General features: G+C 50.1%; 1 protein-coding gene across 1 annotated transcript in view; it reads right to left on the reverse strand.

The window, feature by feature from the left end:
* Positions 1–3,718: 3,718 nt before the first annotated feature.
* LOC136483523 (disease resistance protein RGA5-like) overlaps positions 3,719–12,855 on the reverse strand; it is a 62,390-nt gene continuing 53,253 nt past the window's right edge. The window contains exons 19-21 of the mRNA XM_066480607.1: positions 4,145–4,220; positions 4,017–4,061; positions 3,719–3,875 (exon numbers count right to left, since the gene is read on the reverse strand). Of these exons, the coding sequence (XP_066336704.1) occupies positions 4,018–4,061; positions 4,145–4,220 (120 nt within the window). The 3' untranslated portion in view covers positions 3,719–3,875; position 4,017. The remainder of the gene's footprint in view (positions 3,876–4,016; positions 4,062–4,144; positions 4,221–12,855) is intronic.

Genomic DNA, 12,855 nt, shown 5'->3' on the forward strand with positions numbered 1-12,855 from the left:
TTGCACGCTCACTGTACTCCCCCCTGTCCGGAAAGAGCGTGTGTGCGATCGATCATTGCATGTTTCCTCCTGCTCTTTACTTGAGCACTCGATCGTCCATACTAGATCCATGCCGCCTCATCCACAGATGGTGGTAAATGGTAGAGACCTCCATCCTCTTACTTGAGCTCTCGTTCCTCTGCTCATGCATGCCCGCGCTCTGCACCAAGGTGTTCTCTGCAATGAAATGCACCGGACCACATCCACATCACGAGCACGAGCCAATTTGGCTCTCCCACAAGAACAAGGCAAAAACTTCTTTGCAAGAACGGACGACGAGGTAAGCTGACTCAAGAACCAAACATAAGGGGTTGCTTAGTTTGTTTGATGGACACTATTATACCTTGCCGAGTGAGCATGGCTAGCCTCAATGCCGGTTTGGTTTTTCTTACCTGAGTGGTAAGATTCACCTCTCTCCTATGGGAGAGCCAAATTGGCTCGCCCGCCTAAGCAAGCTTTTCTGACGCAGCCAAGCGAGGTGAGGCAAGACAGACCCTAAGTTTACATTTGATTTCTCACCTAGTAAGGCCACAAAAGGGCTAGCAAAGAATCCAAGCACTAGCTAGGGATTCAAGTTAGACAGCAAAATGGTCCAACAAACCCACATGAATATGGGCAACAAGGCACCAAGAATAAAATCTAACCGGTGTTATACTCCCACACCCACCCAACCAACCCTTTAGCTTGCTGAAAAGCCCTGTGGGAGCAGGAGCCCAGGAGCAGAGCACCGCTTTTCTTCTCAGCATGCAACCAGCCATGAGCCCATACATGGCCACGGGTGATGACACCACTGCCCACCATCCATCCATGAGCCACAGCCACCACAGTCCACAGCGTCATGCACACACAAACACACACTCACACGTAGGAGTACTACAGATTCGGGCACTGTGCACACGCTCACGCCTCGCCACAACCGCCTGCGTCCGCTCTGTCCCCCTCCGGCTCTGCCTGCTGCTAGCCGCACCACCGAGGCCTCCGCCCGGTCTCCAATACTAGTCCATTTCACCAGTGCTCGCTGACAGGCGAAACGAAAAGAATGCGATGGAGCCGGCACCGCACCACGGCCTGCATGCAACGCAGGTGCAGGCACTGCCACGGCGAGAAAAAAGGCGCCTACCAAGTGCGAAACATGACCACCATCGCCCTTCTCCGTCACGTCAGCGAGCCGGCCGGCGGCAGGCACGGATCGTCTGCGCCTCTGCTTTGCCCTGCACTGCACACAAAGATACGCTAGCCGGCCGCCGGCTAGCCGCCTAGTACCTCCAGAGATCACAGAACAAGTCACTGCGCACTTGCAGTCTCCAACGCAACGTGGCAGGTTAGTCATGTCACAGTTTTTCTCGCAGCTCGCTGCCATAGCTACGGCGTGCCACACTTTCTTAGTACCATGTCCCACACGTCGTAGACTCATTTTCTTGCTAAACTTTGCCACAAGTATGGCTCCAATTTTCCTCGCCGAACTTTCTCTGGCAGCCACAGTTTGCCGAAGATTTGGCGTGGCAAACTGTGGCACCAACCAAACAGCCCTTAAGATTACAACGATGAAAAACAATATATTTAACTAAATAAACTCGAAAGATGGGGTCATGGAAGCTAGACCATTCTTCTAATAGGGATTAAAGAAGAAACTTGTCGGTAACACACCCCACTATAAGCATTACAAGTGGAGGGCAGGAGAGATGAAGATTCAAATAGGAGGAAGGATCTAGCATTGGGTCAGGTGGGGCTCAAGCCCCTCCTAAGACTGTCTCCAACGATCGAACCTAAAAACGAGATGCATACCGTGGTTTGGGTAGCGCACAGGGAAAGGTCACGGAGCCAAAAAAATTACCATTTCCAACAGCCGACGCAAAGCCTCCCCTTCCTCTCTCCCTCTCCCGAGGTACAGGCGTCCGTGTCCTCAAGCTCGTCCGCCATGGCTGTACGGCACGGCTCGTGGACAGCACGGCCTGCGAGGGGAGAAGGGAAATAGATGCTAGAGGAAGGTGGAGGAGGGCTTGGAGAGCCTCACGATCAAAGGAATCGAGCTGTGGTGGCCGGGCGCCGGAGATCGACGAGGTGCTCCCTATCCAGAGCAAGAACAGAGGTGGAGAAACTGGCGCGAGCGGGCAAGCTCGGCCCCGGCCGGCCGCCGAGGGCGCGGGGGCGGGGGAGCTCCGCCCCGGCCGCCACGGCCGCCGCGGGCGAGCTCGGCCCTGGCCGGCGCGGGCGCGCGGAGCGGGCGAGGACGGAGAGATTTGCGTAGCGAGGAATCGCGATGCTTTTTTGCGTATCCTTTGCGCCGGTAGGCAAAATGGGTATGGTGTTTGGGTCGTCCGTTGGAGTCTGATTTTGATAGGCAAAAGAACTGTGCGGCACCTATATTTGGGTTTAGGTCTCCTTATTGGAGACAGTCTAAGCCACCCTTTCTCCATCCAAATTTGCAGCCATAGAAGCTTAGGTGGAGGGGTACAGGTAGAATATGAGAGGAAGGAACCTCTACTAGCATTTTTTTCTGAATCCGCGGCACAGTCACCGGGAACATGGTACGGTGCCACATTCCGCGTCCCGGGAACGTGCGTTCCCGTTCCGAGAACGTGGATTAGTTTCGTTCCGACAGTGAAAAATCCTTTCTCAAGGAGCGTTCCGGAGCGTACCACGTTCCACGATTCCTGTTCCATGACCTAGTTGTTTCGTGAACTTTGTGACTGTATTCCGCGGCCTCTTAACAAATGGGTGCTCCAAAAGTTGTGATGCGGAAGACCAGGTCTCTGGATCAACTCTTACACACTGGCAAATGAAATCTTGCGCTTCTTCTGACAGGTACTTTGGAATAGGAGGTTGCTCCCCTCTTCCAATCATGTATAAAGCTTTTGTCTATAAGAAACAAAGCAAAATTAGTGGAGAGATGGAGACCAATACTGCACAAACTTGCTACGGCTTCAACGGCTTAAAAAGTTATTGAGAAACACAATGTATATGATCTCACGCACTAGTAAAGGTTCTAATCTCACACAAAGTGCTAAAAAATCAAGGAAAAGCCATCATTGAGGCAGCATCAATAAATCTTTGTAGCCACAAGGATACAATTGTTTCTGGCAAAACTCCTGCAATTTTATATTGAAAAAACAAGGATACAATTGTTGTAATTCCAATTAAAAACTACAAGAGATGCAATATACTAGATTGCAAGGAAAATAAGCAATGACTTTAACGACTTAAAACATTATTAAACGAGAAGCACAATGCAAATGTATATGATCTCACACACTAGTAAAGGTTCTATTCTCACACGAAGTGCTAAAAAAATCAAGGAAAGGCCATCGTTGAAGCAGCATCAATAAATCTTTGTAGCCACAAGGATACAATTGTTTTTGGAAAACCTCCTGCCAATTTTATGTTAAAAAAAGGATACGATTGTTGTAATTCCAATTAAAATTTACAGAAGATGCAATATACTAGATTGCAAGGAAAATAAGCAATGACTTTCACAGTTGACTTTACTTGACAGATAAAGGGAAGTTTCCCTTTAATAAAACAGAAAAGGGAGGAAGTTTTGACATTCTAGTGTTTCTTATTGCAAAGTCCAGTAAATAATATATTTCTAGACTCTTCTTGTCTAAATGTTAATCATACTAAATATCAAATAAGGCCCACACACAATATTTAAACTTGCCAGTGTTTGAAAAGGGATGGGTAAATCAATATTACATAACTATAAACGGTAAAGTCAAAAGATGATATACCCACTCAACATCAGGAAATGGTACTTGCCGGGTTAGCATTTCCAACACGGTGCAGCCAAGTCTCCATATATCAACTGGAGGCCCATGCATCTTTTTAGGATTAACAGCCTGAAAATGAGAAGGTGAGTTAGTTCCAGTCGACAGATACTACATTATTATCATCCTAGAAAAAATTAACCGTAATTGCAAATTTGCCATTAGTTTGTTATCTTTTGCAAGAATGCCACTCGAATATTAAGCAACCTTTACCTCAGGTGCCATCCAGTAAACACTTGTTTTGCATGTATTTGACATCTGAAACTTGAACAAGAAAATTTCCAGCATAAGAATTCACATTAAGAGGATGAAAATAACTGAGCAAAAAGATGAAGGCTGACCGCCTTTGCCAATCCAAAATCTGCAAGCTTTACATATCCGTTTGCATGGACCAATATATTGGCACATCTTATATCTCTGCATACAAGCAATTGTTTCAGCTGAATGAAATTACTGCACCAAATGAAAGGATACTATAGATACACACAATTTTCAGGTTAGGTTGTACATTTAGACAAGTTTTAGAATAATCCGGAAAAGCAGCCTGTTGCCAGGTTCGAATAATGAATTCAAGTTTTTCCTTGATCTGGATTACCAAAAATGCTGATAGTGAGCTAACAAGGTGTTCAGGTTGTCACTCCAACAAGACTATAGTGTATTAGCAACTCTGAATCTCAAACTCACATGCCACCCAAGAACAGACACGCAGGGGATAAGGCCCTACAACAGAAATGTATGATCCATGGGCTGACAACCCCCACCCACCTCGCTCCCAAAAAAAAAAAAAAAAAAAACTTGATGGATGAAAGGTCTAGGAAAACATGGTGTCACCACTACAGCATACCAATGCAGGCATTAAAACTAAACCATCCCCAATAAATTTTAGATGATGGGCAGCTTAGTACCTGTGAACCACATTTCGCTCATGGAGGTTGTAAAACCCTAAAATATGCTCCTTTTGAAGTAGATGTAAATTGAGGTAATTTTGAATTTTTGTGCTCATGAAAACATAGGAAAATAAAAATTTTCATTAATTTAAAATTCATCATAAGGGGTAGCAACATGTTTGAGCATACATGCTTTTGCATTTGGATTGTTGTACTGAGTGGTTGAATCCAAAATTCAAAATGAATTCAAATTCTTTGGGAATAAATTTGAAAGTGGCTTTGAAGTAAAAGAAGAGAAAAGAAATTGGGAAATAAAAGAATTTAAAAAGTTATAAAATTTATTTTTGGAAAACTTGCCAAAATTGCTCATTTTTATTGAAAAGTGTATTTGAAACCACATTCAAATTCGATTTGTATTTGAATTGGGTTTTGAAATATGAAAAGAAAATAGAGAAGGGAAAAAAGAAAAACTCTCTCCTCTCTCTCGGTACGGCCCACCCCGGCCTCTCTCTTCCCACTCCCACGCGGCCTGCTCCCTCTCCCCACAGCCCGTTCCCACGCGCAGGCCCAAGCAAGTAGCCCAGCTGGCCGGCCAAGCACCGCTCCCTCTCCTCCGCGTCACCGCGCGCACCGGCCTAGCACGCCTTCCGGCCCAGTCGCTCCCGCGCTTCTCCTCTCTCAGCGCTCTGGCTTGCTGACAGCCCAGCCCCGCTCTCTCACTCGCTACGTCCCCGGGCCCGCTTGTCGGCGTCGTCTCCTACCTCCCGTGCCCGGAGCAGACTCTACCCGATGTAGTCCCACCGCCGCACACGCGCCCCGGTCTTGGCGTGCGCGCCACGCCTAGGCCCTATAAAACTGAGCTCCAGGTGCGCCGCTCCCCTCTGCCAACCCTAGCGCAGCCGCCATAGCCCTAGCTTCGCGCTGCCGCCCGATTTGGATCTCGCCGAGGTGCCGAGCTCGCCGCCGAAGCCGCCGCAGCCGCCTGTTGTTTCTCCGTCGTCCCTGAGCATCTACCGAGCTCCGCGTCGTGGTAAGGAAGCTATAGGTACCGGCTTTGCTCTCCTTCTCGCTCCCTATCCCTTTATTCACGCTTTCCGAAGCTACGCCGGACTCCTCGAGCCGCTCGAACAAGTCCCGAGCCACCCTGGTGCCCTCGCGTCCTTCCCCGATTCCCTAGCTGAGTTCGTCGTGCTTCCATATACCTCCCCATGCTCTTCCCGTGACCAATGAAGGCCGGAGTCGACGATTCGATGAACTCCGGTGAGGTCCAACCCCGCCGGTCATGGCGTCGCCGGGTTGGCCTCTGTTTCGGCCGGCCGCGCACTCTCCCTTGCTTTTGTTTTTGGCCGTCCAAAGTAAATCCAACGGTCAGGATTCACCGGTACCCCTTCGGTGGTAATTTTGTTAAAGAGCCCCTTCGTTTATGCTAAATAGAACCCGTCGTCCCTGGTTTCTTTCAAAAGAGCCCCGGTGTTTCTTCAAAATAGTGCCCGTAGTCCTCGGCCAGATTTAAAAATCAAATTTTATTCGAAAATCAAGTTCCACTTATTTATAGTTTTGTCACTACCTTCTTTAGGTCATATCTTCTACGTTTTAGCTCTGATTTGACCCATTCAAGTTGCGTTAGATTCGTGACAACATAATCTACGCATTAGTATCAATGTTTTCCATGTCAAGAGCTCTAGAATTTCATGGTTTAAACTCTAACTTGAATAATAATTATGCAACTGGATTTTATAAATAAAATATGATTTGTTTTACTTTAGTTTTATAATTCAAATATAAATTTAACTTAATTGAATTTATACTATTTATAAAATATCTTATATATATGAATTTATATAGTTAAAATAAATGAAGCCTATAATTTTCTTTTTAAAGCAAATCTATCGGTAGATGTATCTTTTTTACCGTAGCTTCGATTAGCGTGCTCTTCGCGTCTATGTGATCGTAGCAACGCGCCGATTTGATTTCAAATTCTTTTTCATTGATTGGTGTACTGTTCTAATATAGCTATGTTTTGTATGATATGCATGTCTATTTGGATGCTTGTGTGGTGCTATATGATCTTGTCTAGTCAGTGAGTTATACGTGGTAAATCTAGAAATAGATCTTTGAAGTTTTGGACTTGAAGAAGGATCTAATTTTAAGGCAAGTATAGCATGGGATCTTCCTTGTTGTCCTATACACCATTAATCACTTATCATACTGCATGTGTCTACCTTGATTACCACTAAGGATTCCCTAGTACTTTGTACCTTGTGCCTTGATACCTATGGGGTATTGCATTGGGTACTATGATGCTAGTGCTCAACTACAACTATGATCTTGTAACTTGACTAATGGTATATGCAATAAACACTAAAAGATGCTTTTTAGCAACATGGAACAAGGGGGCTAGAGCATTGGGCTATTTTTATGGTGCTCTAGATTTCTCTCCCTAAAGACTTATCTGTAAGTGATCATCCGGGACTTATAGTACAACTATGAGGGCTACATGGCTCTGATTTTAGCTCAGTATGAGGACCTTTCCTAGCTTGTTAGTGGTTACCTTTATTGGCGTAAGAATGGCTTGCCGAATTGGGTATAGTGCGGCCTTTGTCCCCTTGTGTATAGGCTGCGCGTCATTGTGCCATCGGGAAGGGGGGCTCTACATCTATTTGCCGAGTGAATCTAATGGCCCTAACTTATTGGACGAACCTTTGAAAGGCTTCATAGTGAACCTTGTCGACCTTCCTTGGTAGTGGGTCAAGAGGCTGATCACCTCGGGCGAAAGGGTAAATCACGACTCACAGTGAAAGTATACAACCTCTGTAGAGTGTAAAACTGGTATATCAGTCGTGCTCACGGTCACGAGCGGCCTTGGACCCTTACGGAATAGGTGACGAACACTGATGATACTGATGATAAAGATGCTCATTAATGACTACTATTTATGCTTTTCATTATTCATGTTTTCCTAATCATGTGTTTATGTGGGCTTGTGATAAACTTGTTGCTACTCAATTGCTAAAATTGTGACAATTAAAAGCTAATCACAGTTAAACCAGTGTCAACCTTTTGAGCCTCATGAACCCCATGATATATTTGTTGAGTACGACATGTCCTTACGCTTGCTTTATTTTTAAAATCCTTGGATAAATCCCGGATGGGTACCAGATTGCTAGAGTTTGGAGGTGTCGGTGCGAAAAGTGACCAACAAGTAAATATTTCTAGTTTTGATGTACGTTGTGATCGGATGTGGCCTAGCACTCAATGACATAGGGTTTATACTGGTTTAGGCAATGTGCCCTACGTCCAGTTTGGGTCGGTTTGTGACTTTATTCCTGAGCCCATGTGCTCGAAGTTTGCAGTGGGGTTACAAACGAGAAGGAGAAAGATCGGGGGTATCAGAGGTCTGGTCGGACTCTAGACCGAAGGGCTGAGAGTGACAGGTGCTCCGACGTGTGCTAAATGTTTGAACGTCTGTTGTTCATTGGGATCCTTGGTTGTTTGGATCGTGTGTGTGTTCAAGTCATCTGAGATCGATCATTGGAATGGTTTAATCCTCCCCTTTGGGAGAGAGCGCATCCCCTTTTATAGATGAAGGGGATGGCCTCACAAGTGAGAGAGAGAGAGCGTGTATGCTACTAAGTCTTGTTGCCCACGCAATCGGGTACAAGATGATGGTAGGCGCCCATAATACTGTTGATGTCAGACGCATGTGGGATGTTTTCACCGTGGTCACTAGGTATGGTAAATGCCGGGGCCCACAACACTGTGGATGCCCAGATGCATGTGGGAGGCCTTACCGCGTTTGCCTGGTATGGGAATTGATGGTGCCCGCAACACAGTAGGGCGAATGTCGGCGCCCTCAACACTGTTTGGGTTCTGACATATCCAGAAGGTTGTAGAGCACCCTTCTAACATGTCATGTCGGTACTATCCTGCAGGTGTGTAGGGTACGGTCCTCGGTATTACATTTGTCTTGAGTGCCCTACCTTGCTCTGCCTATTTCCTAGGTCCTTACCGAGCGGGCGTCCTCGGTCGGTTGGTCCCAGTCGGCTCCGACTGTGCTGGCCGGAGGATAGCTATAAGCAGAGGTTCAGTGTACTTCGGGCCTTCCGGTCGAAGAGGTGGATCGGAGTCAGAAACGAGCTTTGCCTTCTTGCCCAGGCCTTTCGGTCGGAGACCTCCAGTCAAAGACATGGGTCGGAGTCGGAAGCGAGGGTCGCACCTCCTCGGCCAGGCCTTTCGGTCGGAGAGGCGGGCCGGAGTCAAAAGCGAGCATCGTCCCTCCTTGGCCAGGCCTTCTGGTCGGAGAGATGGGCCAGAGTCAGAAGCGAGTGCTGTTCCTCCTCGACCAAGCCTTCCAGTCGGAGAGGCAGGCCGAAGTCGGAAGCAAGCGTTGTTCCTCCTTGGCCAGGCCTTCCGGTTGGAGACTGGATTGCCCTTCTGGCCTAGGAGTTGCGCGTCATTCGCAATGTTGTCTGCTGGGCCGAGCCTTTGCTAGGAAGCAGGTCCATGAGGGACCCCGGGTTTATGAACCTGACAGGAGCCTCCGAGCCCTTGGGTGATTCGGGTAGAATCATCTGGGGGATTTCTTCGTTTTAACGGTGGGTGCGCGCGAGCGCACCCATGGGTGTAGCCCCCGAGCCCCCGGTGATTCGGGTAGAATCACTCGGGGGGGGGTTCGACATGTCAGCGGGGGAATATTTCGTTTTGACAGCGGGTGCGCGCGAGCGCACCCATGGGTGTAGCCCCCGAGCCCCCGGGTGATTCGGGTAGAATTGCCCGGAGGGTTTTTTTGACTTGTCAGCGGGGGAATCTTTTGTTTTGACAGCGGGTGCGCGTGAGCGCACCCGCGGGTGTAGCCCCCGAGCCTCCAAGTGATTCGTTTAGAATCGCTCGGGGTTTTTTTCGACTTGTCAGTGGGGGAATCTTTCGTTTTGACAGCGGGTGCGCGTGAGCGCACCCGCGGGTGTAGCCCCTAAGCCCCCGGGCGATTTAGGTAGAATCCCCTGGGGGGTTTTCTTGACTTGCCGATGGGTGCGCGCGAGCGCACTTTGGTGGGCGTAGTTTCTAAGTGAGATCTGACCCCTTGCTGAGGTGCCTTTTTAGGCTCTGGGCCATTGTTTCTAGGAGCGGCCGAGGGACCGAGGGATCGAGCGAGTCGGAGTCGCACACCCCGATGTCTGGCATTTGCGGTCCCAGGCGCTGGTGCGCCGAGGGATCATGTGAGTCATAGTCATGGATCTAGGCGTCGGGCGTGCCGAGGGATCGGGTGAGTCGGAGTCACACACCTAGACGACGAGCGTTCACGGTCCCAGGCGCTGGTGCGCCGTAGGATTGGGCAAGTCAGAGTCGTGGATCTAGGCATCGGGCGTGCCAAGGGATCGGGTGAGTCGGAGTCACACACCCAGACGTCGGGCATTCGTGGTCCCAGGCACAAGTGCACCGAGGGATCGGGCGAGTCTGAGTCGCGGATCTAGGCATCGAGCGAGCCGAGGGAGCCCCGTTGGGCTCGGTAGGGGTCAGTTGAGTTTCATGTGTTACCCTGTCCGTGGTTTTCACAACCAGAGGGGCTGAGCTAACATCGCTTGCCTCGATGGCTCGAGTGACGCACTCGGTGAGCTCGCTAACGGGCATGTTTGAGTGGAATCTAGATCCGTCGTTCATAACGGGGTCGGCATAGCCCTCATCTGGCATTCCACTACTCCTTAACCCATGTCCTAGCAGATGCCTGGGTCATTCCAGAGACCGACCCAGGTGGCCCGCTGGCCTCCCCTCGATGGAGATTCTCTAAGCATGGCTCGAGGTTAGAATCGAATGAGAAGGTTGAGATGACCCTATCTGCTTCGGAGCAGACTAGGAGAGGGCCGCTGGGGCTCATCTACGTTTTCTCCCCTAGCTCTATTTGACACGAGGTAGCCTCGAGCCCTTCGTGGGCCAGCCTTCGAACCCCGGATGGTCGTTGCTTATGCTAAATGAGGCAACTACCGCTTCGTGACGCAACACGAAGCGTTGTGATGCATCAACTGCATATGCGATGCTTCGGATGCATGGGATGAATGAATGAATGCGTGCATGGATGAATATGTGAATGCGTGTATGAGAAATGATGAATGAATGATTATGTAAATAAATGAAATAGAAGGTTTTGGTAAAGTTACCTTGATGACTCGAGTGACGGGATTGAGGAGCTCTTTGTCGGATGTGTTTGACCAAGATCCATGTCCACCGTTCGTGACAGAGATGGCATAGCCCGCATGGGACATCCCTCTACTCTTTACCTATCTCTCGACGTTCGCCTGAGCCATTCGATCAACTTAGGAAGCCTGTTGGTCTCTCCTGGACGGAGATCCCATTGTTGGGCCCTTTCGAGGCTTGCCTGGGAAGGTGGAGGGCCGCCTGCGTGCGGTTGCGCCTCGTTTTCCTAGCCCGGCATGTGGTAGTGGTGGGCCATGTCTAGGCCACGTCTCATTTGACTAGGCGCTGTCTTATCGAGTAGGGCGCATCCCATCAGTCAGGACGTGTCCCGCCACGTTCCATCCGCATTGAATGGGGGAAGGGAGAGGGGTTTTTTCACCCCAATCCTTCGCCTTTCCCCAACTGCTATGCCTTCTCCTTAAATAGGGGAAGGGAGAGGGGTTTTGTTCATTCCTTCACCTATTCCCCATCTGCCGCCTCTCCTCCTTCTTCCTTCTCGCCAAGAGCATTCGTGTGCCACGGTGGTTCCTAGGAGAAAAAGGGTAGAGTGAGGGAGAGGAGAAACTCATAGATCCATTCATGAATCCGGAGCGTAATGTCAAGCTGGAGGTCATCTTGTGTAAGCGAGTCGGTGCTAGCCGCCTTCGCCGCGAAGGGGATGCTACCGCTGAAGGAGGTGGCGCACTAGAGGGCTCCTCCGGGGGAGGATTTTCTGCATCCTCGGGCCAGCGAGGTCGTCTCCTTCCTCGCCTTCCATGAGCATGGGCTAGGCGCACTGGTTCCTACGCGGGCTCCTCAATGAGTGGGGCCTAGAGCTGCAGCACCTCAATCTAACTGGGGTGCTGCATATCGCCGGCTTCGTCACCGTCTACGAGGCCTTTCTCGGGATGGAGCCACACATGGACTTCTTTCGGCGGCTCTTCTCCAGGCGAGCCTTGTTGGAAGGGGACTCGCCCAAGATTACACCGGTGGGGGGCTTCGCCAGGCATAAGAAACTGAGTGCGTCGAGCGCCTACCCCGTGTACTCCCCTTGTGACTCCAATTAGGGTTGGCATGGGGAGTGGTTCTACATCAGGAACCTGGTGGAGGTGCCATTCCCGCCGTTCACCAGTAGAAGGCCGATGAGGCGGGAGAGTTGGTCATGGGGCCCTACCAGCCGGCAGAACAAGCTAGAGATCATTAGGGCAGAGCTTCAAAAGCTGGTGTAATAGGGCCTTGATGGGGTGCGGGTGTTCCACACCATCTTCTACCATCGGGTCGCCCCATTGGAGGAGAGGACACGGCCGATGTGGATGTACACCGGCTCGATGGACCCCAACCGTGCGTCACCGGAGGAGTTGGTGAAGGATGAAGTCTAGAGCCGAATGGACTGGGTGCTGCGACTGAGGCCCAAAGAGTCCCACGATGGAAAGCCTAGAGCTCTTCACGCCTCCAAGCTATCCAATCTGGTATGTTCCCCTCTTCTTATTTCGTGTCCCTTTTGATCCTGCTCTCCTGTAATCTTGACTTCAAGTCATCTGTTTCGTAGGGACTCGAACGTTACAAGACCCGGACGCATCTTCTAAAGGGGCCGGAGGGCGTGGCTCGGCAAGCCACCCTAAAGGAGGCAACGGACGCCAAGAAGAAGAAGAGAGATGAGGAGGCTCGGAGGAAGAAACAGAAGGAGCAGGAGATCGCCCGACGTGTGTGGGCTAGGGAGAATAGGAGCAACGTTAAGGTGGAGCTCGAGTCAGAGGACCCCACAGAGGTGGGGGATGACACGAGCTCTTCCGAGGATGGTGGAGGCCGGGATGCCATCGTGACCTCAGTGGGCCATCGTGAGCCTGCGGCTGTGTCTACTAGTGGTGGGCAGGACACAGAGAGGCGTGGCGACGTTCCCATGCAACGGAAGCACGCCGCGAGCTCGGACGCCGTCGGCGAGCGGGAGGCGAAGTGGACGCGGTCACCGCGCCCTTCGGAGGAGCGGGCTCGCACCC

This window comes from Miscanthus floridulus, chromosome 9, assembly GCF_019320115.1.
Source record: "Miscanthus floridulus cultivar M001 chromosome 9, ASM1932011v1, whole genome shotgun sequence".
In the NCBI taxonomy this organism is placed as follows: Eukaryota; Viridiplantae; Streptophyta; class Magnoliopsida; order Poales; family Poaceae; genus Miscanthus; species Miscanthus floridulus.